Here is a 27,873-nt window from a genome sequence, read left to right as displayed (position 1 = left end):
AACAAGAAGGCAGATAATTAATAAAGGTGAGGCCCAGTGACATTTTTTCAAAGGTTTGATCCATCTCCTCAGCTCCTGACTCTTCAGCATCTTATTATTTAGAGGTCTCTAGTGCTTCTTCAATTTCAGTGAGAATTGGCTGCTTCCAGCCCCAAAAGCCTCCCTGATGTGTCCTTGGTAGCACCAGATTGCCACCCTGAGGAGTCACTGGCCCCAGCCTTGTGCCTGATCATCACCCAGACCAACACAGGCAGTCCTGGACTCATTCCAGAGCAGTTGTTAATGAGTGGATGGTGACTGTGGGAGAGGCTTTAATTCTGACCCAAAACATATGGGTGTCAAAACATTCTTTGTTAGGAAACACTGATTTTCCTGAAACCCTATTAAAATTGTGTTGTCCAACCCTGAATGGATGAGAAAAAAACCAAGAAGTTCTACCTGACAAGTAAGAACTAAAACCAGGCAGAGTCGTGGCAAGAAAAATCAACTCGCAAATCCACATCATTACTCTTTTTTTTTTTACCCACTTTATTTATGTGTGTGTTTCTATAAACATTTTAACTACTGGACATTTCATAAACCGTAATAACAAACCTTCCTGCCCCTAAAATGCAATCTAACCAGCTTTTTGGTCAGACACCAGTGATGCTGGCAGGGCAGGTAGGTGGTATCCCTAGATAACCTCCACTGGGCATGAGCCAGCAGCTCACTGCCTCAGATCCTGAGCCTCTGGTTGCTCTGCTACTCCAGGAGCAGGAGGAAAGTGGGGTGAATAAAGAATTTGCCTTGGTGGAAAGTCAGAGTCTGATGGAGCAGCATCCCCTGGCAGGATCAGACACAGTGACCTGGGCAGGCTCTGGAGCAGCCTCAGGGCTGTCTCAGTGCTGGGGATTGACACCACGGCCCAAATGCTCCTTCCTGCCTTCCTCCCCAGGGGCCCAACTGCTCCTTGTTGCCTGGTTTGCAGGTGTGAGCAGGGGGTGCTCCTTAAACCCGCTTTGCTCCCCTGCCAGGGCAGGAGTTTGTGGGTGCTGATTCCTGGGGCCGGCTGTAAGGCACAGTGGGGAGGGCAGGGGGTGGCAGGGGGGGCCCAGCCCAGCCAGGTGAGCCAGCACAGAGTGCCAGGCACCCACTGGAGGGGAGCACCGTGTCACAGCAGGGACGAGAGCAGCACAGGCACCCTCAGTTGCCCAGGTTCATGTCTGTGCCGTGGATGAGCCAGACCAGGCGGAAGCAGATGGCCAGGAACCCAGTGCCCAGCAGGTCCCCCAGGGCAGTGAGGTAGGGGATGGAGAAATTGTCTGGGTCCAGAGCCTTCCTCCACATCAGGCGCACGATCAGGTCGGCCACGTAGAGCAGGATCCCCACCTGGGAGAGGCAGAGAGAAGGAAACAGACAAACCCTGGGCTCAGAGCTAAAGGGAGGTGGCCATGGCCAGGGAACCAGAGCCAACCGTACCACTGAGCATTCACACCTTGCCAGAGAGCTGGGGCTCCTCCCTGGGATGGGGTGGGATGGGATGGGATGGACGGGATGGGATGGATGGGAGGGGAGGGGAGGGGAGGGGAGGGGATGGGATGGCATGGCATGGCATGGCATGGCATGGCATGGCATGGCATGGCATGGCATGGCATGGCATGGCATGGCATGGCATGGCATGGCATGGCATGGCATGGCATGGCATGGGTGTAGCTGGCTCCTACCCTATCACATAACCCACGGTGCCACAGCCCTCTGCTGCCAGCCACAACTGCAGAGACCCTGCTTGAACTGCTCACCAGCACTGCCTGCCCAAACCAGAGCCTGGCCACACCAAAAGCATCTGCCAAAGGTACAGTTCCTACCCCTGTGCCTTGAGTGGGAGTGCTCTACTCATTCCACCAGATGAAGGTTTCTGTGAATATGCAGGCAACCCCAAAGGACAAGTTCGTAGCCAGACTTTTTTCTCTTCATCCTTCTTTTTTTCCATTAGAAATTCAGATCATGTCTACTTTGTTTTTCCTAAAAGTCTCAGTGGACAACTGGAGTTTGAGGCAGTTTTTACATCAAAGCCATCCCAAGCAGAACTGACATGATAAAAAAAAAAATCTTTCTTTTTTCATCTCAACAGTTTAAAAATCTTTGTTGTGATTTCTTTTAATTCTTATTTCATTCCCAATTCTGACAAACAGATGGCAGAAAAAAATATTTTCGTTAAAGATTAAAGACTGTCTAGTTAATTGAATTAAGAAGGGAGAGAGAATTTGCACCCCACATCTGTGGTCCCTCCATGGGAGACCACAGCACATCAGGAACCAAAGCCTGAGGCAGCATTTCTAAAGGTGAAAACTGCAAGCTGGGTTGGGAGAAAGGGAGAAGGGGAGATGGGGGAAGTAAATTAAGTAACAGAATCACAGGAACTAAAACTGGCTGGAAACTCAAGTGTTTTACACAGATCATTTGTCTTCCTCAATTCAGGATCAAATACATCCACATTTTCCTGATGGAAAATTTGTTTAACTTGTGCTGAGCAACCCTCACAGATGCCACACTCTGAGCAATCAGCCCCATAGCTTTTCCCCCCCATTTTTGTTTTTCCCAAGGCCTAACATAAATCTGCCTCTTTCCATTTGAAATCCATGATTTCATGTTTCCTCCCCTAATGACCACATAGCAAATGTTATTCTGTCCCTTCCTACAGAAATTCGGCAGTTTAAAGGCTGTTAACCAGACTTTTCCCAAGTCTCTCTACTTTGGACTAGTTAATCCCAAACTTTCCCCCCAGCCCTTTTTTTCCTGTCTTTCTTTATAAAGTATAACAGAGGGGAAACAAGGGCCAGGCTGAGTGCCCCCTCCTCCACTGGCCTCCATGGGAATCTGTTGGGATCAGTGGTGTTGCTGGGATGCTGCTCTTTGTGCTGTCATTTATTCTTGTATTTTCATGCCTGGCTTTGGTTGAGGAGTTACCTCGATGCATAAAGAGGAGGATAAATATTTTCCTTTAAACTGTGGCTGTGCTTCTGGGCTTAGGGCTGTGCAAAGGTCGAGGAAAAGTGATTGTTTACACACACAAGGAATTCACCCTCAGACACAAGGCTGCTTGTAAGGCAAAGTGAGAGTCAGCCACCTCATCATGCAAATCAATGAATCACTCATTTAAAAGGGCAAGTGAAGTCAGAGCTTCTGTGAGTTCAGGCAACAGCCACATGCATTTCTGAGTGAGAAAAATAAAGTTTACAGGGCAGGAAAAGTAGAACAAATCAGATGATCTGTTCATTGCCTACCAGGAGCTTTCACTTTTGAAGATGAACTTCTCAGGGCCTTGGTTTTCCCTTTGTTTTTTGCCCACATGGCCCTGCCCAGAGGGATTCCCTAGGTTTTCACCATAAAATGTGACAGTGGTTTCCAAAATGGGTGGGGAAACCTGCTGGCTGCTGCTCACTGCTTCTCACCTTGCTGGGGTAACTAGTGGCAGCCTGGAAATATTTGGAGTTTAGAGACCCAAGGAGTGAACATTTTAAAGCAAGGCTCTTCTTGCTAAGTGTGTCTTTGCACACTTACTGCAGCTCAGTGGATGTTGAGGAGTTTTTCCTCCTCTCACCCTAAAGCACAGTTGTGCTCATGTGGGAAACTAGAGCCTGGCAATTTGAGTGAAGTATTACTGGAGCTACAGACTGTACATGATTCTTGGCAGAAGCACACCTGAAATGACAGGAAGCAGAGCCTGCTGCTGAAGGTTTCACTGTGACTCCTTCTTTTTAACCTGGAGGATGCTGGTTTTATCCTATCTGATAGATTCCTTCTGGGTGAGAGTTTGGGGTTTACCTGCAGCAAAGCAGCAGCCAGATAGAACATCACAAAGGTGAAGGACAGGGATGTGTGGCCTCCCTGCAGCAGGTGGATGGTGTAGAGGAACACCAGGTGCCCTGGGATGACCAGCAGGAACAGGACCCGGGCTGACTTGGAATTCACCCCTGCAGAGCAGAGACAGAAACAGGGGTAACAGCAGCTGGGGAGGGTCAGGGGAGGACAGGACACAGGGAATATTTTAATGCATTAGCCTGGGGCTGCCCCCTCCCACCAAGCCCATTGCTAATGCTTTCTCTAGATCACACAAACATGGGGAGCGTCTGCAGGATCAGCCCAGCAGCTTTGTCTAGCACTGAAACTGCATGCCAAAGGCTTTGTGCTCCGTGCTGATCCACTGTGATTCTTGCAAACACTCCTCTCAGCTGCTCTCTGCCTCCCACAACTTCTGCTCTGCCTCACTGCAACAGATTTTCCCAGTTTATAGTTTGATCTAGCACTAACTCTCAGCCTAACAGGGAAAATCAAGAGGAACTCTATAAAGACAACAGACACAAAATTGAGTTTTGCTGATGCTTAAAGTATTTCCAGTGCTGAAGATGGAGGAATTGCTGATTTTCAGCAAGCTTAAAGTATTTCCAGTGCTGAAGATGGAGGAATTGCTGATTTTCAGCAAGATTATGGTCTATTCACTGCTCTGTCCACAGGTGATGGCTGTAGGCTGGCCATTAAAATGACTTTCTGTTAGATCAAATCTAAGATTCTTTTTCAATTACTTTCTTTAGTGCTCCCTGAAGGCCACTTTCTTTGCATGCCAGTGAGCAAATATGCCTTAAGCCTTTTTTTCATGCTGCCCACTGCAAGGATGCTTCCTCTCTGATCTGAGTTCTCTCTGAGGAAGGGGAAAATTCTGCCTTTGAAACCCAGCCAGTGCTTCACCAGCCAGGCTTGGGAAAGGAGCTGCCTGTGAGGACAGAGACATGGACACCAAGGGCTCAGGGTCTACCTGATGAGAAGAATGTGGTGCATGGGTTGGGCCAGTTCTGCCTCATCTTGTATGGCAAAACTCCAGGCATGCTCCAGAAGTGCAGGAATGTAGAAATTCGGCTGGCTTGGATGGCAACCAGATTCCCTCCAACACCTGTGAGGACAAAAACACAGAAAACCTGTAAACGACCTTCACCACAGCAAGAAACATCAGTCCAAAACCCAGCCTAAGGTGAGTCAATCTGCATTCACTGAGAGCAGCAGTGAGAGAAAGAGAAAACCTGATCCCTGCATCCCTAGGGGTGCCACACTATTCACTTTGCAGGAACAGCTCCTAAAAATCAGAAAGGCTCCAGTAATTGTGATCTCCTGGCTGCTGGCTGAAAACATTTTCCCTTTCTCCCCAGCACTGAATGTGGCCTCTGGAGATGATGTAATTGCACCTGGCTGGACAAAGTCTGTGAGTAACACCTGGGGAAAGCAGGGCAGATGCTGCTCATGGCCACTTCTTGGATTTACTCACTCAGAGAAACATTATTGTTTAAAAGACAACAAAACATCACAGATTGTACTGTTAGGTGTGTGCATAAAAGTACTGAAAATAAATATAAATATAAATATAAATATAAATATAAATAAAATATAAATATAAATATAAATATAAATATAAATATAAATATAAATATGCACAGAATATGTTAAAATATATATACATAAAAATCCAATTATATCCAATCCATGCATATAATCTTTATATGCAAAAATATAATAATAATCTTTATATATAAAGATATATATTTATCTCATGCACATAAACATTATAAATATAAATACAAATATACATATAAATATAAACACAAAATATGTTTATATATATATAAAAATCCAATTATATCCAATCCATGCATATAATCTCTCAGATAAATACACATGTATAATCTAATTATATTACTAGTTATCAACATTCTTTATAGGGGATGATTGGACTGTACAAATCACTGAGTGGAGAGAAGGAAACAAGGGAAAATGGATTTATTGTGACATGCCAGTAGGTTTGATTTTATGAAAAGTGTCACTGTAGCTCTCAGAGATGCTGTTAACCTTTTTGCACAGCTCTGTCCTCACTGCTGTTTTGCTCCAGAGACACTTCAAAACATAAGCAGGAACATGATGGGGACCAGTGGCTTCACTTCCACTCATGATGGGAGCAGGGAATTGAGCACTGATCTCTATGTAAGGGCAATGGGGGATGCCAGAAGCCTTGGGAGGAAGGGGAGGCATAAATCAAAGCATGCATAGAACCCCCATGCCCAACCTACCATTAATCACAGGTGTGAAAACTGCCATGCCTTCAAAGTTTGGGTCAGTTACAGTTTTGTCCAGGATGAGCCCACCAATGCTGTTAAGAAAAGGATGCAAATGAGGTTGGAGCAGTCTTTTCCAGGGCAATTCCTACACTGAAAATAGCACCCTGCCATGGGTTACTGCATCTTCCCCCCTGCCAGATTGGACTGTTCACCATGCACTCCTTCCACAGCTCAGCTTCCACCAACAGAGAGCATTACAGATTTTGTTAATGGCATAATGAGCTCAGAAGGATCTCCTTGCCCACCCCCAAGAAAAACTGGAAGTAGTTAGGAAAGCATTATCATCCTCCCACAGAGTTTTGTTACACTTCTATACTGGACTTAGCAGTTTTTTTTAATTCTCTTCCAGATCTCAGCTTGTAGCACAGGAAGAAGGAACTACCTGGCTCTACATTTACCAGTATTTTCTCTTTACAGCTGGATAAGAATGAAGTTGAAGCCTGACAATTTGTGATGATCATCATCTGTGCTTTCAGTTTCCTGGCTTTCACCCATGTGGTGCCTGGATGTGTGAGTGAGACTCAGAATGATTTGCTTTTCCCAGTCCTTTGGGGGCTCCTTATCAGCTGTCTCACAAATAAGAGAGACAGACTGAAACCCTTTGGCACAGTTTGTATCTCCTTTATGCAGGACTGAGAAGGACCAGAGGCAATTAAAAAAAAAAAAATTGAGAATCTTCTCTGGCAAGAGGTGTGGAAACCCAGGGCACAGGGAATATTTCTCTGTCTGCTCTGGGGTGCCCTGACCCCCAGGGCAGCACTGACTCTCACCCTCATTCATGGAGAAAGTTTCCCAGACTTCAAGATAGACTGGAATCCACAAAAATGTGAAATAGATTATAGAGAGCAGTGTAGGTGCATCACTTGGTGAGAAATTGAGGTTTTGGGATTTTTAGTATGTTGTGGATGGAAGCAAGATGGAAGGCACAGGGTGTTGTCCTGGGTTTCTTCTTCATGCTTCTTCTTCCTTCTTCTTCATGGGTTTGGGTGGCATTTTGTAATTGGGCAGAAAAGTCTGCATTGTGGGCTCTGTGGGATCAATTATTGGGTTAAAAGGGAAAATAATCTGGGTGTCAGTTCTTAATTGGATAGGTTTAGTCTTAAAAGACCTTGTAACAAAAGACTGTTAGCCATTTTGTGCCTTCTAATGAAAAGCTGCTGAACTCACAGTAGTGAGACTGTTTTACTGATAAGAAATAATAAACTCCTGAGTCCCAACACAAATTACTGTTTCAAGTGCCTTCAATCCAGACCCAGAAAAACTGACAACTGGTACCCCCACAAAGAGGATATTCTGCAGCAGGAGAAGGTGCTGCAGGTGGCACACAGTACTTCAACCTTTACAGACTCAGAAGAGAGCCTGTTGGAGAGTCACCAATGGCTGAGAAGCCCTGGGCAAATCCCCTGCTGCTGTCCCTGGCAGTGTCACCCTTGGTGTCCCTCTGAGTGAGCCCAGGGTGTGTGTGCAGGGTGCACCCAGGGCTGGGGCTGTGCCTCCCTTACCTGCTGATGCTCATGGCAACAATGACCGGCTGCCAGCCAGACTTCAGGACTTCGGCCAGGGATGGGCTTTGCTTGGCAATAGCAACCCAGAGAGGGATCATGACAATGAACACAGCACAGATCAGAGGAGAGAGGTACTTCACATCTGGCAAGGAAAAGAAATGTTGAATTAAATATCCGTAGCTTCACCGGTTGCCAAAATCGTAATGCACAAAGATGGGAAGAAATGCAGCAGGATTCTTGCTCCAACTGAGGTATGTTAGAGGAAAAATCACGTGAAGCATGATAGTCCCCACAAAACCACCTCATTCCACCACAGAAATTCATAATTAATCCCTGAAATTCACTGCTAGAGGATGCTGTTTGAAAATCAGCAGGATTCAAAGCAAGTTATATTTGAAGATGAACAACTCTCCAATTTCATCTCCGACTAAGAAAGATAAAAAGTTACAAAATTTCTGGCTTCAGGGTGCAAATCAAACAGCAGAGCAAGGGGGAAACTCCAGTGTGGAAGCTGTATCCTACTCAGGGCAGACACCTCATACCTTCACCTAAAACAAGAGGTAAGAAGCACTTTAGGAGGCGAGCTAGCAGAATTGCTGAGCAGCTGGTCTGCTCTATAGGAACAAATGTTCTCTGGCACATATCAGCCAGTTCAGATCTGGGGTTTCTTTTGTGCTAGCTTGCATGTGTTTCCATGAGGTGCTTTTTCCATTCTGCAGAGGCATAGCCTTGGATCTTTAGAAACAAAGAAATTAAAAACTAAGATGTGCAGCACTAAAAGAAAATAAACATGACTCAGAAGCATGAGAAACACCTTCGAGCAATGGGGCTGATGCCAGCCCTTTTGATACAAAAATGCTCCTTCAACAAAGCTCTCCATCTGGTCTCTGAGCTGGGGCCAAAGGCAGTGGGATGTAATGCTGGCTTTGCAGGTAATCTGGGAGATGAAGCAGCTCCAAGTGTGCATTTTTAAAAACACCACTGCCAGGGCCTTGGGCTACCTGGGTGAGACAGCACCGACGTGATGGCATCTTCTGGGCGTGAAAGGCTCTCACACAAAGAGGTGCAACTCCTCGTGAGAGGCTTCAGTGGACACTGAAATGCATCTCCTCCTGGGAGTTTAGAGTTTTGTCAGTGCATTTTACCCTCTGGAGTCACCCAGGACAGCTGGGTTGTATGACAGACTCAGCTGCTGAACTGGGTCTCTTACCCACACCACATGCTGTTTTGACCAATTAATTCCTTCTTAAATAATGCAGGCACAGCACTGGAGTTGATCAAACCTTATCAGAGCCCACAGAAAGGCTCCTGGTGGGATGAATGGTGTTCAGGCTCCACATTCCAGTTCTGCTACATTCTCTCACAGGCAGCCCATAAGCAAGCTGAAACCCTTTGGCACAGTTTGTATCTCCTTTATGCAGGACTGAGAAGGACCAGAGGAAATAAAAAAAAAAAATTGAGAATCTTCTCTGGCAAGAATATTCTGCAGAAGGAGAAGGTGCTGCATCAGGTGACACACAGTACTTCAAACTTTCAAACTTTACAGGTTCATCAATATTTTTGAAGGATACATACACACATTTTGGTAGGACCCAGAAGTTTTTAGAGTGTGATCTGCACCTTATTACACACTGGGCAGGGAAATGGATTTGTTCAAGCACCATCAGCAGTGCCATCCTTCTACCTGCTTCACTTCATGCTCCCAATGACTTGGTGTCTGTGTGCTGACTATTTTCCATCTCAAGAGGCTCTTTAAACTACTCTGGCAACCCCAGAAATGCTCTCTGGTCACAGCCACAGAGGTTATCATGTTGTTCTGCCCTGTGCTCTCTGGGAGATATTATCTGAGGCTCAGCAACTGAAAGATAGATTAGCTTTACAGAGGCAGGTGCAATGGCATCATGGAAAAATCCTATTAAAAAAAAAGCACCTCTGAAGCTCAAGGAGGACAGGATGGAAGCAATCCATAGGCCTCTCCCTGCAGTGTGGGCTCCTTCCCTCCCTCACTTGTGCTTGCACATGGAATGAGTTATGCAAACTGAGAACAGCTGCCTCGCTGTTCTGCTCAGTCTGGAGCAACAGTTTGGGTTTCAAATGGAATTGAGTTTGATGGATCTTTTTATTTTCCCATTTCTCTTCTAGCTTAGGCTCACAATAAATAGCCTAGCACTTTAAAAGCAACAGACACATATCACCAATGTCTTGAACTTCTGAGGGTCATCAGGTGCCCAAGCCTTTGGCAAGCAGCAGCACAGCTAACCCCAAACCACAACTCCTACTCAGAGTCCTGCAGGCACAAAACACTGCAGACTACTTCCCTCCAACTGAATATCTTGTTCATCCATGACTCTCCATGTGAGAGGATACAAGAATATTTTACTAGTGCCAAACCCCTGGAATTGCCTTGTGAAGAAGGAGCTGCTGTTAGCCATGCACAGGAAGGAGTTCTGCTGGCTAGTGACAGATCGAGGAACAGGCTCAGTGTCACATATGCCAGCCTCCTGTTCCAAAGCTGCACAATACATGTTGGTCATTTCTTTGACAAATCCCACTTGTGTTTACTAGGCTCTGCCTTCCAGTTTGTTACTAAAAGACAGTCTGGAAAAAGCCTCTTTGGTCATTTTTCTACCCCAGTGGCATGACAGCCTCCATTCTGAATCATGCCAGAAATGCTGAGGCAGCCTGCAGTAATTTCAGAAGGATTTGTGAGCCCCCTTGCTGAGCTGCAGCTCCCTGCTGAACACTGTACCTATGTATTTGAAGAGTGTGCTGCTGATTCCTGCCAGGAGGGAAAGGGTTATCAAATCTCCCAGGCTCGCTGCTATGGGTGTGGCGACATTGTCTGGATTGATCCCAACTTTCCTGGCTCCAATGATCACACCAATCATCACCAGACCTAGAGAAGACACAGAGCAGGCATCAGAGAGAGCATTTGGCTGTGTTTTACCCCAGAGCTGCTGCTCTGGTTCAGGATGTGGGGGTCTAAGAGAAGCAAGAAGCATGTTACCCACAACAGCGCCGTGCAGCTGGAGACTGGGCACCCCCAGGAACTCGTCCTTTTGTTTTCACCAACCTGAAGTGCATGACTCTGTCCTTATAAACTGCACCAAGGGCCCAGAGGCACACAAGCAAATTCCAGGGATCAAAGCAGATACCAGCAGGCAGCCCAAATGTAGAAGCTCCCCTCCTGAGCAGCCTAATCTTTGCTGCCTTGAAGCAGGAGCAGGCACGAAGCACACTCATAGATAAGCACACAGCAGGCATGCAGCAGCCTCTTGGTGCCATCCCCTCCTCTGGATTCCACAGCACAAAGATATTTTCCACATCAGACTGAAATGTCTCAAAGTTTGAATCACCAAGGAGCAATGAGCTTCCTTACAGTAGCCTGCTTTAGCTTTTCAGCCCAGCCATCAGACTGGGCCCTCGTGTCCCAGAGCCTTTGGGGCTGCTTTAATTTGCACTGGGGGGATATTGATGCTGTGAGCAGCTCCAGAGTCAAGGGGTTATGGTCTCTTCCCTTGTCCTCTGAGGTGCACCTGGAATATTGAGCTGCTTTTCAGCATTTCTGGGGAGAAGAGAGGTTTTGCTTGCCCAAGTTTAGGAGCACAAACCCCAAACCCTGGTGAACATGTGGGAGTCCCTCTGTGTGACTGTGTGCACAGGGGTTCGAGGATGAGGGAAGAGATGAGGATCTGACTCCATGTTTCAGCAGGCTTGATTTATTATTTTATGATATAAATTATATTAAAACTATACTAAAAGAATAGAAGAAAGGATTTTATCAGAAGGCTGGCTAAGAATAGAAAAAAAAAAAGAATGAATAACAAAAGCTTGTGTCTCAGACAGAGTCCAAGCCAGCTGGGCTGTGATTGGCCATTAATTAGAAACAACCACAAGAGACCAATCCCAGATCCACCTGTTGCATTCCACAGCAGCAGATAATCATTGTTTACATTTTGTTCCTGAGGCTTCTCAGGAGGAAAAATCCTAAGGAAAGGATTTTTCAGAAAATATCATAGCTACACCTCAGCTATCAGGGATGTGGAAGAAGCACCTGGAATAAGCTAACTAGCAAAGGCAGCCTTGAGACAAGACATAAGACATCCCTTCAAAGTCCCTCTGTGGCTGACAGGCTGCACCAAAGGAAGCTCAAGAAATGGTGATTCCCTCCAGCTCACAGCCTCTCTGTGCCTGTCTACACAGCCCCCCCAAAGCTGAGCATTCACAGGAGCATCAGTTCTACCCCAAGAAATGCTACATATGCATCTTCCCTGATACAACATCCCTAACACAAAAACACATCCCCACACAAGGTGACATTTCCACAGCAGCCCTCCCACACACCCACACTCCCCTCCCCTCAGCACAGTTCATGCTGCTCCCCTCCCTGGCCATAAAACAGCAGCTTTCCCTTGTGCAGCCACACACAGGCTGCCTGTGACATCTCCAGGGAAAAAACTGATGTCAAACCTGAGAGAGTACAGCAGCAAAGCCTCTCTGTACCCCACCAAGCAGGGAGATTGTAGGGAAGAGTAATGAAAGCTGAGCTGCTGGTTTTTAACAACTGCCTCATCCCACGTTTTCCATCAAAGGCATCTCCAATCACCCTTTGACTCCAGCTTCAGGATATGCAGTTGTTCTAACTTGTCCCTTTCATTTAGAAAACTTGCAGCATCCTTTGTGCCAGCTGCTCTATTCAGGGTATCATGCTGCCCTCGTATGGCAGACCCACAAACTGGAGATCTTCAGGCCTCAGAACAGCTCCTCTGCCCAGCCCATCACATTCCCCTGGAAGGGGAAGAGCCAGGGGACAGAGCTGCCTGGTTCCCAGCTCACAGCAGGCAAACTGTGTGGGGTGACCCATCTCGAGTGTGGTGTGGATTTGTCAGCTAACAGACCCTCAATCCCTGGGTGACATTATTGCACTGTCCCCTGGGAAAGGGACAGTGTAGGTGGCTCGTGTGACACCCCAGAGACACAGAGTGGGGGGTGTTTGTACAGCCATGCACAGCTTGGGGCACTTTTCATGTGTCAGGGGAAGCACATTTTGATTGCTGCCTGTGGATGCTGCAGACCATGGGGGAAGAGGAGCAAAGGCAGGATGCAGAGAGGATGAAAGCAGCAGCCACAGCTCCCTGCACCCCTCCTCCCTCTGCCAGGCCAGAGGGATGCCAGCTGGGCCTCCCTGGTGGGACAGGGACAGCTCATCCCCCTCCTGAGTGCTGCATGGTGGATCTGAGGAAGCAGAAGCACTCACCAAGGGAAAGTGCAGCTATGAAGGCCGTGGTGACACTGCTGGCACACAGCACAGCAGCCTGGCTCAGCTCCACAGAGCCCTTGGAGATGGCTCCCAGGATCACAGCAGCCACAGCAGCCAGCAGCCCCACCACAGTGGCCTGGACCTGGGGACCAAAGGACAGCTGGTGAGAACTCAGCCACATCTGCTGCTGGCAGCCCTGGCCCCACGGCTGCAGCACTGCCACAGCCTGGAGGGCAGAGCCTGGCACTGGTGCTGAATGTCTGAGTATTTGAACAGCATCCCTGCAAGGCTCCACTAGATCAAAAAAAGAAATCCTGACAAAGTTTGCAGAAAATCTCTGGGGGTCTGCAAAGGACAGATAACACTTCAGCAAAGGACACAGAGTCCAGCCATGGTCAAGACAAAAATGGGCTCCCCATCAGCTCTGCACTCCTGGGAGGCTTGGAGCTGTGCAGGGAGATAAGGGAAAGCACACAGACACATGCTGCCAGCCTGAGGTCTTGCCATGTGCAAACTCTGGGCTGGCTCCTGGGTTTTAACAAGAAGAAGAATTGCCTTTACAGGAGGCAATTTCTCCCATCTCTCCCCTTTGCCCAAGGCTGATTCCCAAACAGTGCCAGTGAATGACAGGCTTCATCCAGGGGCTGCTGTGACACAGGGATTGTGCCACAGCTCCTGCTGCAAAAGGAGTTTTTATTAGCTCAGTTTGTCCACAAAGGCAATGAATGTCCAGATGTGTTTTACAGCTAAACTACAAGTTCTGGGGCCACACAGAGCTTTATTGGAGGTCAAGTTCTGGCTCTGCTTGGCTGTGTTGAGGATACCTGCCCCAAATCACCAGCTCTGCATTCAGCACTGCTGGAACAGATGCTGCTGGTCTGCAGCAGAGCAAGAGAAAAGGGACTTGTGCATCTCCCAGCTGAAGTGACTCACCTGGATAAGGGCTAAATTGCAGGTGGCCATTTTCCATTGCTTCTGGGCATCATCCATCTGTCCAGTGTTAGCCTAGGAGTCAAGAGAGACACCCTGAAAAGCTGTTCCTGTGGTACAGGTGGCTGCTGAAGGCAGTTTCACCTGGTCCCTGGGGGAAAGGGCCTGTCAGAGAGAGGCAAATACAGGTGAACATCTCCCAGCCTTCCTGACACTTCCTTCTTGACACTTTTCCACCAGCCCAATGTCCCAGGGGCATCAGAGGCTCACACTGGAGGTGCAGAGGTGTTGCAGGGCACCCAGCTAAAAGTGAAGTGAAAAAGCTGAACAAATTAAACCATTTTTTGTCCTTTGTTCCCCCTAAATTGCTCTGGTGAGCTACAATTTCTCCTGAGGCATAAAAAAAAAAAGACCAAAGTAAACAAAATTGCTTAGGGAGATAGAAGAGATCAAATACAGAGCAGCAAAAGCTGCTGCAGGTTCCAAGAAGCCTCAGTCTGCTCCCCACAAGGTAGGATAGCTGGGAAGCCCTCAGGGATCAATACCCACAGAAAGGCAATCCAGCACTGGAGCTGACAGCTGTGGAGCCCTGGCTTTGTGTCCTTCATGTGTCACAGGGCCCCAAATATCAGCAAGTGGCCACCCAGGGATTCATTCACCTTCGAAGCGCAGATGGAAATTCTCTGTTCCAGTTACAAAATGAGGGCAAACACATTATTTTAATGCTCACACCCCACTAGTTTCTAGTTAGCAGAAAGGGCATCTCTCACACACAGCATGATTATATAAATGAAGAATCTCCTGATGTCTCCTGCTAATCACCCCCCTCCTAAAATTACCCAGCCTGTTAACACTCACAGCAGTGGAGAGCCTGGATGCCAGTGTCATCTCCAGATTTCCCTTCAGGCCAACCAGGGCAGGAACCAGGATGAAAACTTCTGTAATGGTCCGGAACACATCCCAGTGCTGCAAGGAAACAGAGGCAGGGACCTCAGCCTGTGATGCTGCCCAGGCCAGGGCTGCTGCAGCCCAGGGTCTTGTCTCAGCACCTCCAGGTGTCCTGTGCACACAGGGACAGATGCTGCCCTGATGCATTTCATGTTTTGCATTTTGGGAGGGAAGGAAGGAATTTTCAGCTTGCAGTATTCTTCCTCATCTCGTGCACAACAAAGCACTGCCCTAATGGGGAAGGATCTTTCCTTCTAGGGGCAACAGAGGATTTTGGAAACCCATAAACTAAAACCTTTACATTTTGGAAACCCATCAACTAAAACCTCTTTAGCATCAGCCAAGACCAGTATTAAAAATAATTAAGGTTCACAAACCAAATTAAATAAAGCGTGTTCTCCATCCCTTGCACTGAGAGTAGAAACAGGAACCTCTACTGCCATCCAAACTCATAAGAACAAAACCAAAGATGTAGAAAATGATCTCACAAGAAGTTGTGTCTGTCTTTTCTTACCAAACTTCTACTCAAGCATCTAAGACTGGTAGGGGGAAGGAATGAGATTTTTGCATCTCTTCTCCACCAAGCAGTTCCTAAATCTTCCTGTTACCTTTTTCCAGTTACAGCAGGAAAAAGGTTTTGAATTAAGATCTCTCATAAGCCAGACTGCTGGGCCAATATCTTGGTTGTTGTTGCTCCTCTGAAGCTGAACTGTACAAAGCTGCTGAACCAGCTGCAACACCAGAGACAATGTGAAAACATAACAAACTTTGTTGACTGACATGTCTTCTCTAATTTTTGTACCACACAGTGCCTTGGAATAGAATTCATCCCTCCTCTGTGCATTCAAGGCTGTTGGCAAAGCCCTGCTGTGGCCAGAGAGGTTTAAATCAGGATGGAATCACAGAATGGGGCCACTCAGCATGAAGGAAAAGCAACGAGCCCAACATCTAAGAGCAGAATACAAGGAAAAAAGGGTGGCTGCAATGAATCACTTCAAAGGTCCATCTAACCCATCCTTAGCTCTGCCAAGAATCCAATCTGGGTGTGTAAAACAAGAATCTACAAAAACAACAAGTACATGGGAAAACTCTCCTGTGTATTTTCCAGACTCTGACTATCTGCAGAGGGTACTGAGCTGCTGGGGGTTTTCTGCACATTTCCCAGTGCTGAAAGGTTTTCTCTGTCAGGTCCTCATCCAAACTCCCCCCTCCAAGCCATGTGCCATCATGTAGCACAGATTTCCCCAGTTTAGCTGCACATCACATGAAGATAAATTTGTTCATTCTTTCCAACTTGCCACTGGCTGGTACCCATGGCGGTCCTGAATTCTGGCACTGGAGGACAAAACAAACCAGCACATCCCTACCCACCTTTTTCACATCCACTGGGATTCTATAAACCTGAATACCCAGGTGGTTGGACAGACTCAGCAAATGGTGACACATTCAGCTGCCAGCCTGTTAGGAAATACATACAGGGGGTAATAATAAACACCTGTATCGAGGTGTTTTTCTCTGGCTGTGCCATGGGAAGCTGTGGGAAGGTGGTGGTGTCTCTCTGCTAGGAAGAACTCACAGCTTCCTTCTCAGTCAGGATGGATGAAATTGGGGCTGAGCCAATCCTGAGCATGTGGTGCAAGGCACCTCAGAAGTGCAGATAACAGCAAACGTTATTATCAATACAAAAAAGGCACTTCTCCTGGCAGTGCTGGAACAGGCACGTTGCAAAATGTTCAAGGTATGTTACTGTTGCATAAACAACCAACAACACAAAAATTGTCCCCTTATTTGGCACCCTACAGTTTTGTTTAAATTTGTTAACATGGAGCTTAAATACCTGAGAAAAGCTAGGGGTGGACATTTCTTTTAGAGATTCATATCCCCCTCTCTCCTCTCTCTTTAATTAAGAATAAAGATCCAAACACATCTTTGACACCTTCAAAAGAAAGAGGAGAAAACACAGACTTCACAGTCACAATGTAGAACTCCCAATCATTTAAAGCACAGAGGCATGCAGAAATTCATACTTAAGACCTTGCATATTTTGCACATGAAAAGACATAAACAGAAAGCAACAGAAAAACTCAACTGTCTGTATTTTCTGTGCATGCCACCTTTATGAGATATAACTGATATATCTAGGTAAGCTCCAATCCTTGTGACATAATAGATTTTTCAGGTCTCAGGCCATCAGAACAGAAGTTTCAGCATATGAGGTATGACTTTTTGGGACTCTGCCTTAGATATAATTACACCTGAAAGCTCTGAACAATTAATAATCACACAACTGAACTAATAAAAAAAAAAGCTGACTTAATTGCCTCTATTTGAGTCTCATTAGTGACTCACTGCGAGCCTAAGGAAAGATTCGTAATGATTTATACCACAACAGCCAGGGCTCCATTGTGTTAGTGACTGCAGAAATACAGAATAAACAGATGATGCCTGTGCCATCAACTTGCAGGACTGTCAGCTGGAGGAGTGGCTGAGGAGGGCAGTTTGGAGCCATGCAGGCAGGGAACTACCTGACTGAAGACACCTGGACAAAGCCTAGGAAATGTCTGTCCCTTGAGACAAAAGCTGGCCTAGAAAGAACAAAAACATTCCATGGAAACCCACACAGGCAGACACAGCGCCAGAGAGAGACTCTTTCCCATTTCACATTTTCATAATGGAGTTTCAGCCCTAAAACTCAGCTCTAAAGAAGCTTGGTTAATAATGGGTTAATAAAAAATTCCATGTTCTACCCAAAGCAGCTGGATCTGCTTATGGGGTCCCTCAGAGGAAGAGAGGTTATTCACCGTGGATGCACTGAGCCAGCCCCCAGCCTCAGTGCAGCCCCCCCGTGTCACAGACATCTTTTATGGAAAATCCTTTCTTTAGGATTTTTCCTCCTGAGAAGCTGAGAGGCCTCAAGAACAAAATGTAACCAATGGTTATCTGCTGCTGTGGAATGCAACAGGTGCATCTGTGACTGGTCTCATGCAGTTGTTTCTAATTAATGGCCAATCACAATCAGCTATGAGAGAGAGTCCGAGCCACAAGCCTCTGTTATTCATTCTTTCTTTTTCTATTCCTTGCTAGCCTTCTGATGAAATCTTTTCTTCTATTCTTTTAGTATAGCTTTAATATAATAGATATCATAAAATAATAAATCCAGCCTTCTGAAACATGGAGTCAGATCCTCATCTCTTCCCTCATCCTTGGACCCCTGTGAACACGGTCACACCCCCAGCCCCAGTGCAGCCCCCAGCCCCAGTGCAGCCCTGCTGCAGCTCCCCACACTGTCCTCACAGACCCAGCCTGTCCTGTTACCTCCCCAGGACATCCATCTCCCATGGCAGCAGCTCAGAAGCCTCAGAAGTTTTCCATGGCTCTGAACAAGTCAACAAAAAGATCAAAATATCCTAGAGTACAAAATGCAAGCCAATTCAAAATCCTTTCCAAAGCTAATCATCTCATGGGCTTTTGTCAACAAAGGACAGAGATATCTTATATCTGTGACTTTTATTTGGACCGTGTCCCACTCCAGTGGCGTGGAAAGGGAAAATGAAAGGGAAGCTTTCCTCCTGAATTCTCTGGTTGGAAATCTGATCAGCCAGCTTCAAAATGATTCTTCACCTTACAGTAAAAAAGTGGGCCAAACACTGGCAGGGCCCTGCAAGGTCTCCAGCAATGCCAGCCAGCCCAGAATCCAGATGGACCAGCAGCCAAGGACCACTGGAACAGGGGCAGAAATGTCCAGAAGGAAAAAAACCTGTGCCTTGCTATCAGCCCTGCAGAGAGACTGAATCACCTGCACACACAGGAAGGGAAAATGGCAAACTTCTTCTTTGGGCATCCTTTTCCTACAGCATGGGAGACCCAGAGCCTTAGAGTCAACTGGGCTAGATAAATCTCTTCTGTTGATTTTTCTCTTAAACACTAATACGAACAGTTCTTGGTTTCATCCCAGAGCAGATCAGGATCTGCCAAAATCCTGACAAGTTTGGTAGGATACAAATGAGCAATTTACACTTTGTTCTCTTTACAGCAATATAAGCCCTGCAAAAGACAGCATCAGCTGGACTCACAACACAGAACCAAGTTATTTCAAGATATTTTGAATGTAATAAAAGAAGCGCAGCAGGATTAAACTCAGTATTATCTATGCTCTAGATACCATCCTTAAGCTTGCCCATACATCTCCCTGTCCAAGGCAAACAGAGTTTCCTAAGAATGTTTTGCAGTCACGAGGGTAAAACATTCCTCAGCCAGAAGAACCACTAGAAAATGGGCAAACCTGAGACTCCTGGACTTGAAAAACCTGTAGTTTCAGTATGTGAGCCCTCATGCCTGGCAATATGAGTCTCATGGTACCTGGCCTCAAGCAAACAAACTTAGTGTCAGGTTTTAGTTGGACAGGATTGTGAGTTTCTATCTCTCACACTTGCAGGAAGTTGAAAATCAACAGCTCAAAGACAAAGAAGCACAGAACAATATCCTAAACCTTTAAAAACTAAGATCTCTGCTTTTTCCCAGCTACTGGTTTTGTTTTTAGCTGTGGGGTTGTTGCTACCATGGCAGCTCACCTCACTAACATCTCTCCTGTGCCATCAATGCACTGGGCTCCCTCCTCTGGGAGCTGAACCCATGGACTGACCATTTCTATTTCAACATACTTCACCAAAATATACACTTCCTGTGGTTGTGGTTTACACCTGACCCCATTTCTATGAGTCAAGTGAGCAAATACACAAACTAGATTGCACACTGTCATTTAAAGGACAGGTGCAAGGTATGCATACAGGGCCTGTGTTTCCCATCAGTCTGGATACAGTTACATTTTTGAACACAGCTCAGTTCTCAGCAAGTGAATTGATTTCTTCTGGACAAAGACCTGCTCACTCCAAGGTACAGAGTGGGTATGTGCTGTGTCTTTCTCCTTCTTTGAGACAAATGCTAACTATCAACATAACATCTTGGGTAGTTTGAGAACTTCTGTAATGCTGCAAGACAGGTCTGTGCCTAAGCACAGCACAAGGTGGAGATGACAAAAACAGCCCAGAAAGAGCCTGTGCCACTCCAGTTAACCCTTCTTTGATATTCCTTATGCTCCCCTTAGTTCAACCTCTCTGCCTTCTTTGTTTCTTCCAGTGCAAGAAAAAAACAAGCAAGGTATTGTCTTTCCAAACATTCAAGTATCCATATTTAGCTCCTCCTGTGGTATTAATGCCAGAGAATCCAATGTATTCCAGTGAGCTCAGAGTGTAGGATATATCCTTGGGAAACTCTGCCAGCCTTTTGATTTGTAAATCCACCAGCATTAAATGCTCAAACAAGATCAAATTTTGCATTTCTATTTGTGCCACCAGCACAAAGGAGAGACGGATGGGACAGATCCTGGTTGGGGGGCACAATGGTGTAAATGCTGCAGCACTCCCTGGCAGCCAGGGGAAGTCATTCTAAACTTATACCCACCTCAGGAACTGCCCAAGAAGCACTGTTTGTAGGCAAGGCTAATCATTTTATGGTGGCATGCCTCTCATCACACTATCTAAACGCTTTCTAGACCAAAGATTGTATTAGGTTGTTTGCAAAGAACTGAAAGCATGAACTTGCCTCTAAGTAAAACAGGTAGTTAATAACAACCCTGACCTAGATCTCCTTATCAGCAGTTTTCGAAGGAAAGAAATGATATCATGCAACAGGGGAATATGCTGCAGCCTGATTCAGAGGAGTCACTACCAAAGTGTTCAGCTCCATAGAGAAAAGGGAGCACCCTGTCTAACACACCCAGAACAGTGCTAGGCAGACCTCTGACAACCAGTATCCCACACCACAAGGAACCCAGCTACTGATGGTGGAGGATGGTGTCCCTCCAGCACAGAAAAAGACTACAGCCATACTGCTGAGTGGCTGCTAGGACCACACTCATTACAAACAAACAAGCTCAAATGCTCAAGGTCAGAGCCTTAGCCCACCCTCTCACAGCAAGTTCCCTAATTACAGGTACCTACTTGAACAACATCCATCAAGAGGCCAGCAGCTACCATTCCCAAGCCAGCCAGGAGGAATGGCACAAAAATCTGGGAGGCAATGGAGAAGGAAGTCTCTGGGAGAAATCCACTGGCTGACCTGGTCAACTTGCAGGTGAAACCTCTCAGCTTCTTGCCATGGAAGCACAGCTCCAGCTGTAACTGGGTGACCACCATGGTCACACACTGCTACCCCATGCTCAGCAGGAAAATGGAGGGAGATCAGGACATGACACAGATCCTCTTTGCAGCTCTCTCCAAAGCCAGAAGGAATGTTTTTCCTCAAACTACAGCAGCGATGCCAAATTCCTTTAGTTTCTTCTCCTCCTAGGAGCACGTCCAGACGATTGCAGCAAGGGTATCCTCCAAAATTGGTTCAGCTGGGTTGAGCCCAGGTGGCAGCAAACTCGATGGACACAATTTCTCTGATTTATATCCAGGGGGGAATTTAAAAAGAGAAGAGAAGATTGTAGAGATGCTTGTGGACGAATAGAAACGAACCCACACCCCATTCAGCTCCCACCACTTCGGTAAAACCAGTAAGACCTGCTCAGGCTACAGCACTGAAAGAGTAACAAGTCACACAAGAATCCCTCAGTGTGCTCAAACACACTGGTGTCCTTTCTCCTCGGGTTACATTTCTTGTCAGAGCGCGGCGCGCGTTCGCTACAAGGGTTTAATGTGTAAGCTGCTGCCAACCAGCCCAGCTCCTCGCCCCCACCACAGGCACTGCTGAACTTTCCTCACTGTCCCGAGGCCGAGGAGGTGGGGAATTACCAACCACGATCCATTTTGCACTTCTCCAAGGTGACGAAAGGTCAAGCAGAGCAGGAGCCCACGTTTCTCTCAGCTGACGGCGGTGTTACGCAGGTCCTGTCCCCAGGCAGGTGACACAGCTGAGCCGGCTGGTGACACAGGATCTGCCCTCCTAGACCCCAGCCCCAGGCAGGTGACACAGCTGAGCCGGCTGGTGACACAGGATCTGCCCTCCTAGACTCCGGCCCCTCGTGTCGGCTCCATGGCCTCCGTGGGACAGAACAATCAGGCTGTGCCAGCTGCACTTCTGAATGACTGGCTCTCAGGGGGAAAAATGTTCAGAGAACCAGCCAATAAGCTTCAAAAGCGAGCACCCTTATCTGCTGTCATCACTTCAACTTTCTGCTAGTTTGTAAAGGCCGAGATAAGAGTCCTAGCCCAGCTCATTTAAGGTAGCTCCATAATCTCTCTGCACAACAGGCAAGGGAGAGGAAGGGCACGCTGTGAGCTGGTCACCCTTCCTACTCTAAAGTGAAACATGCTGCTCCTGCATGCTCCTGGGAAGTACTGTCTTTGAGAGAGGGGTCTCACCCCAGAGCTCCATGGCTAAGGAGCCTATACAAGGTCAAAAATCAGAGCTGCACCATGGCTACATACGGCAAAAAAATTTGTATCCTGCTCCGTAAAGGCTTCAGCTCAAAGTCAGGCATGTAGGGAAGAGAGCCATGGTATTATGCCTGGGCTTCTTTCTAATAATTATTTTGGGCAAACTAATTGAATCAGAGGGTCAAAAAGCTTTAAAAACCACCTTTTAGGATGGATCAAGCCCTTCCCTCACATTCCCTGCAGAGAGGAAAAGGCTAATGGCTTGTGGACTCTGTCCTTGTGGCAGGGTCCCCAGCACTGCGGGGGAGTTGGAGAGAACATGACATGCTCGCAGCTAAATTGGGAACTGAGGAAGCTCTTGGCCATTCAGACAGTGTTTCTTCGGTCTGAGCTCACACCAGCTGAGGTGACAGAGCAGATGTCCCTGGAAGCAAGGCAGAAAACAAACGGGAGCTGCAGAGGCTCTGTGCTTCGCTGCTTTCTAGGCTGTTATTTTGGTACAGCCCCTAAAACCTTCTCCACTCCCAGCTGCCTTGGTGTATACAGTGTCTCCACCACCTAACAACGGTCCAGTTAGCTGAAAGCTAACAGGAGAGCACATCTCAGCTAATCTAACTGGAAAAAAAGTCCCACGATATCTGGAAGAGCCAGGTTAGTAAAAATCCTGTAATAACCACACATGACCCAACCTCTTCACACCAGCTGGGAAGAGAGAAATGACAGTATGCAGGCCCAGTTCTAGTTAGTCATTCACAGAGGCTTCAAGGAAATAAAAGACAATTTCTGGACAAAACTTCTGGGCAAAACCATAGGTTTTCCAGTTCTAATAATGTGCCTACCTAGTCCCATATGTCACTGTAACAGCTAACTGGATTGATGACAGGCAGAAGCATTAATGCAAAGGAAATATCAATGAGACTGAATGACTCAAATGACATTAAAAAACACAGCAGCAACACATCCTGTACTAAAGCATCAGCCTGACAGGGTTTATGAGTTTATCACGCTCCATCTCGCTCCTTCTAAGCAAGCACCATAAAAAGCCCTCAACCGATAAATCAGTATGCAGAGAGGTAATTGGTTCAGGTGACCCATGTGTGTACACTGGGCCATTTTATTATGCATTTAAGGAGCCTCTGATAAAGAGCCACACCATATTTATCAGCAGAGAGATGTATCACATTTTCCTGGCAAAGAAATATACTTTATTTGTCTAGAAAACATACATCAGGTTTGAGAAGAAAGAGAGCATTGCTCAAGAGTGGGAAACAGTTGTAACTAGCTAGTGAAAAAACTAAAAAAAAACTCAACAGCTCATGGCTGTGCCACTCAAGATGGCAAAACCTGGAGAGGTGCACTGCTGCCCTGCTCTGCACACAGATACATCCTCCTGTTGCCAGCTAGTCAACAAGCAGCACTGCCATAGAGGAGCAAAAGCAGAAACAGCCTCTTGGGTGAGTCCTGACCCTGATCTAGATCCCCCATCCTCTGGCACAGTCCAAAAATCAGAACAGAAAGACAGCAAGTGTCAGAGAGCAGAGTTCCATACCTACATTGTGATCCCTGCAAATGAGACACAGAAATGCCAGAATGCTCTCACAACGTGCCAGTGCTGGCAGCACTGTCCCAACACCACGGGCTCACAGGAGAACCCGATGGTGCTTTCCAGGGACTGCACATCCCAGCTGCTCCAGCACCACCACTCCTGACTCTGGGAGCTCTCTGCTACACCAAGCACTGAATTTTTGTTTCTAACCTTGCTCTTCTCCTCCCCACTTCAGCAAAGGGCGGAGAAGAGGACTTTTGTGGAGAGATGGAAGCAGGCAGATGGAGAGTGCCTGGGGCCCAGGGACTCTCAGAAACAACAGCAGCAGCCAGGCAAAGGCCAGGACTGGCTCAGGAAGGAAGGGCAGCAGCAAGTCCTTGCTGAGATGTGCTCAGGCAGTCCATGGTCATGCACAAACAGCCACTGTGCTCATTGCCAAAAGCCACATTTCCTATGACATTTTGTATGGGTTGATTTCCCATACTTAAAGCACTGCTATGATGGCTTTTAGTGAGCTCTGTATTTGCAAAAACAGAAAACAGACTTTTGCAGTTTCAGAGGAGAATGAGGTCTGCCTCACATTCTGTTCATATTAGTGGCTCAGTTCCTCCTAGGAAAAAAAAAAACTCCCAAGGAAGAAACACTGAAGGAAAAGTCCTCCTCCAACATCATAAGCCCATCTGCAATCCATTTCACACGTTAATAACTCACAGTAGGAAGAAACATACATTTAATGTCAGAGATACTTTGGAACAGGCAGCTCTAGAAAGTCTAAAAAATAAAAACAAGTGTCTGCTCAGTGTTCAAGACTCTTGGGAATAATGTCTAAGGAGACAAAAAGTTTGACACTGAGTTGTGCATTTGCCTGGTGCTCTGTGATCTGACTAGACATTCTGCTGGGTATCAAGTACAAGCTGAGGTCAGTTAAGGATACTGTGTCACACCTAACTAAGCCTTTGTAGCTCTTCTAGCTCAGGGAGATCAGCCCTGGGTTAATGACAAAGGAACACAGCTCCACATTCGTGAAAGTTGTCAATGTAAGCACTGAAGCTTCTGTGTCCCTGTATCAGATAGGTCAGGGTAGTTTGACCTCACTAGGTAGTCAAATAACAAGGTTAACAAAAAGGCATGTTGTTAGAGGAACCCAGAATGCAAAGGCATGGCAATTTATAATCAGCTTTAAACTGTCTAAAATTAGGTGCTGATTATTGCCTTAAAGGTCTGTATTGGTGCACCATAGGAGGAAAGGTTCATCCTGATCCCCACAGAGTCAGAAATGGGACTTAAGGAATTCAAGTCTTCTGCTGTGAGGCCTTAGAAAAGGGCATGGTGCACAGGCAGGGCTGAGCTGTTGTAGGAAATGTTAACAGTGCTGGGGTGGCTGATGCCTTGTGCAAGGAAGCAGCGGGTGCAGGACTGTCCAGAGCTACATCCCTGAGTGATGTCACCTCTGTGCCTGCTGCAGGAAAGCACTGTGCCACCCCAGGCTGTGCTCACCCATCCTCTTCCCAGGACCAAGGGGAGAGCTCTGCATATTCCTAATCACTAATCAATTAGGAGTCCACATTCCTAATCATTCTTATGTACTCTTTAATACCGTGTTCTCTTTTTTATCCAGAGGAGGAAAGGCACCAGAAAAGCACCACATGTCTCTTGAGAGCTGCACAGTACATAACAGCTGACTTTGAGGGACATGCTGGCATAGGAAACTGCTGCAAATCCTCCCTTACTATGCCACTCCCAGAGCAAATCCCCTGCCTGTGAAGAGAAGTCCCCCACTTATCCCACAGCAGGTATGTCAGATGAGTTTATTCCCCTTACCTGAACATAATCCAAAACCATGCCTGCCAAGACCATGCCAAGCCCAGCCAGGAGGTATGGCAGGAGCACTTGCAGGCAAATTGAGATTGCTGACTCTTCCTGTGACTTTGCCATGGCTGCTTTCTCCTCAGCCAGCAGCTTCTGCTGTGCCTGCAGAGAGACATCCTCTGGCTCCTGGCTGCCAAGCCTGCTCTCCCTGTGTTTACCCTTGCTCTTTCCTCTGTGCCGGGGTCGCTCTCCATTCCTGGACCTGCCCTCTTTCCTCCTCTGCCGAGCTTCCTCACCTTTCATGGTGGCTTTCTTGGATCACAGATTTTCTGAAAAACAAAGTCAGAAACAATGAGATAAAAAGAAGTATCTGGTGGGTGAGAGACAGGAAATTCTTTGGTACTGAAGGCAAACTACCACGTTCTCCCCAAACCCAGGATGCTCTGCTGGCCTGAATACCAGTACTTAGTTTACCTTCAACTTTGTATAGTGTGGAACCAATTTCCCTTTCTGTAGTAGCATCTCTTCCTAGGCCTGTGTTCACGCTGTAGTGCTTGCTGTGCATCCTGGCTGCTCCCCTGAGAATGCCCAGAAGAATAGTGCTGCACATGGCCTGAACTCTTGACCCACCAGCCCTCACACTGGGAGTCACAAGGAACTTATGAGCCCAGCAGAATCCAACCCTTTTCAGGACCTGACCCCCAGCCAAGAAATGGGAGCAGCTGACTTCCTTATATCCTAGCATCCCACAGCCCAGCAAAGGACTAGCATCCAGGTGTGTGACTGTGTGACTAGTGACTATGCTTACTTCCTAGCATAGCTGTCCACCACTCCTCAATAACAAGACAATTCTTTGATCTTCGTGCTACTCTGGATACTTTTCCTTCCTTTTGTGCCTTAGTTGACACACATGCACTACATGACTCATCCATCTACAGAGAAGTTGCCATGACCCCATAGCATCTTACAAGAAAAAATAAACATGCAAAATCCTAACCAGTAGCCCTTTTGCTGCCATCAAATCTCCTTTACTTGATGGAACTGTCACTCATAATGCTGGCCCAGGCAGTGCCCCAAGTCTTTCACCCATCACCTCCTGCCAGCCCTCATCGGGATTAACCTCCACCAGATGTTCCCCGATGCTCTCATTTTCAGGATGGAACACCCCGAGGCCCCGCGCTATCCCAGGTAGGACCAGCCCCAACATCTGGAGAGCGGAGGGAACAGCTGGGAGGCCCCAATAGCCGCGGGGGCGTGGAGAGAGGGAGGGAGGATGGGCAGGAAGATGGGGAGGACAGTCCGGCAGTGCGGGCGGGTGATCCGCGCCCGTCCGTCCGTGCTCTTACCGGCTGGCTGTGCTGCGGGGGCGCTGCCGGGGCCGGGGCTGTCCCCGCGGGCGCGGCCGGGGCGCTGCGAGCGCGGGCGGCTCCCGCCACATCGGGGCGCGGCGGCGGCGGCGGCGGCCGCGGGTTCGAGCCCGGCCCCCGCCCGCGGAGGGAGGCGGAGGCGGCGCCGTGAGTGGCAGCCGCCGGTCCTGCCCCGGCGCCGAGCCCGCAGCGCCGCTGCCGCACCCCCGCCCCGCCGGCAGCAGCTCCGGGCCCTGCCGGTACCACTGGTGCCCCCGGTGCCCCCCAGTGTCCCGGGTGTCGCTCTCGGAGCACTCCCCGCTCCGCCCCCGGGGCCCGGGCAGGGTGGCAGGGGAAGGGTGACAGCTTCCAGCGTGGGCAGCGTAAACAGGAGGCTGCAATTGAGAGCTGCGGAAAGACGCTTCCTCTGTTTGGGTTCTTCGGGGTGTTTTTTGTTGGGTTGGTTGGCGGGGTTTTTTCCCTCCTCGTTTTGGCGTTTGCCAGAGTTCGTGTTGCGAGCTTCCTGTGCGAAAGCCTCCGGCACCGGCAGGGCACAGCTCCCCTTGGTTCGGGTTTTCTCCCCCTCCCGGTCTGAATCAGCGCGTTAGAAATGTGATTACAGCGTCCATCACATTTAAGCACATAAGTCTCATTAAGCACTGGAGTGACCATACTCATGCAAGTCTCCTGAATCATGCAGCTCAAATTTCCAGAACAATTGAGGATATTAAATCATACCTCAGTACCAGAGCAAACTCATATCCTGCTGAAGTCTCTCAGATGTCATGCTATGCTAAAGGGCTCTTACGGATAAAATGGTGCCCCTGGCTCAAAGCAGGGCACACCAAAAGGAGTTGAAGGTTTTTGTAAGTGGCAGTAACGAAGCCCTGCAGCTGCTGCGTGTCGAGGGTGCACGGTGCCTGCCGAACGTCACTCTGTAAGGGCAAGGCTTTAAATTTCAGCTCACTTGGTGTAATTTTACGTCTTTACTTTGCAACTGATGCTTCCCT

The 27,873-nt window shown here is 47.6% G+C and overlaps 1 protein-coding gene across 2 annotated transcripts; it reads right to left on the bottom strand.

Moving 5' to 3' along the window:
- Positions 1–508: 508 nt before the first annotated feature.
- On the bottom strand, positions 509–26,961 carry SLC41A3 (solute carrier family 41 member 3). 2 transcript variants are annotated; one of them, XM_066557970.1, is made up of 11 exons: positions 26,864–26,961; positions 25,530–25,846; positions 14,694–14,801; positions 13,839–13,910; positions 12,903–13,047; positions 10,395–10,541; positions 7,643–7,787; positions 6,093–6,172; positions 4,793–4,927; positions 3,805–3,953; positions 509–1,368 (listed from the first exon to the last, which is right to left on the bottom strand). In XM_066557970.1, exons 2-11 carry the CDS (start codon positions 25,818–25,820, stop codon positions 1,183–1,185), a joined length of 1,458 nt encoding a protein of 485 aa, XP_066414067.1. In that variant the 5' UTR covers positions 25,821–25,846; positions 26,864–26,961; the 3' UTR covers positions 509–1,182. The 2 variants fall into 2 exon arrangements, with proteins under 2 accessions (XP_066414067.1, XP_066414068.1); XM_066557971.1 differs by lacking the exons at positions 25,530–25,846; positions 26,864–26,961 and adding an exon at positions 20,783–21,179.
- Between the last annotated feature and the right edge of the window lie 912 nt (positions 26,962–27,873).

Source organism: Molothrus aeneus, chromosome 12 (genome assembly GCF_037042795.1).
Source record: "Molothrus aeneus isolate 106 chromosome 12, BPBGC_Maene_1.0, whole genome shotgun sequence".
Taxonomy (NCBI): Eukaryota; Metazoa; Chordata; class Aves; order Passeriformes; family Icteridae; genus Molothrus; species Molothrus aeneus.
The sequence above is the reverse complement of the archived record's forward strand: the minus strand, read 5'-3'. Positions and strand labels throughout refer to the sequence as shown.

What these genes read in the sequence shown, in the direction of transcription:
- SLC41A3 (XM_066557970.1), bottom strand. Translation starts at nt 25,820, where the DNA reads ATGAAAGGTGAGGAAGCTCGGCAGAGGAGGAAAGAGGGCAGGTCCAGG. An exon ending in CATCCAGGCTCTCCACTGCT is followed by an intron (nt 13,911 to 14,693) that starts GTGAGTGTTAAC and finishes CTTGACTCCTAG; the next exon opens with GCTAACACTGGACAGATGGA. An exon ending in GTTGCCATGAGCATCAGCAG is followed by an intron (nt 6,173 to 7,642) that starts GTAAGGGAGGCA and finishes TTTTCTTAACAG; the next exon opens with CATTGGTGGGCTCATCCTGG.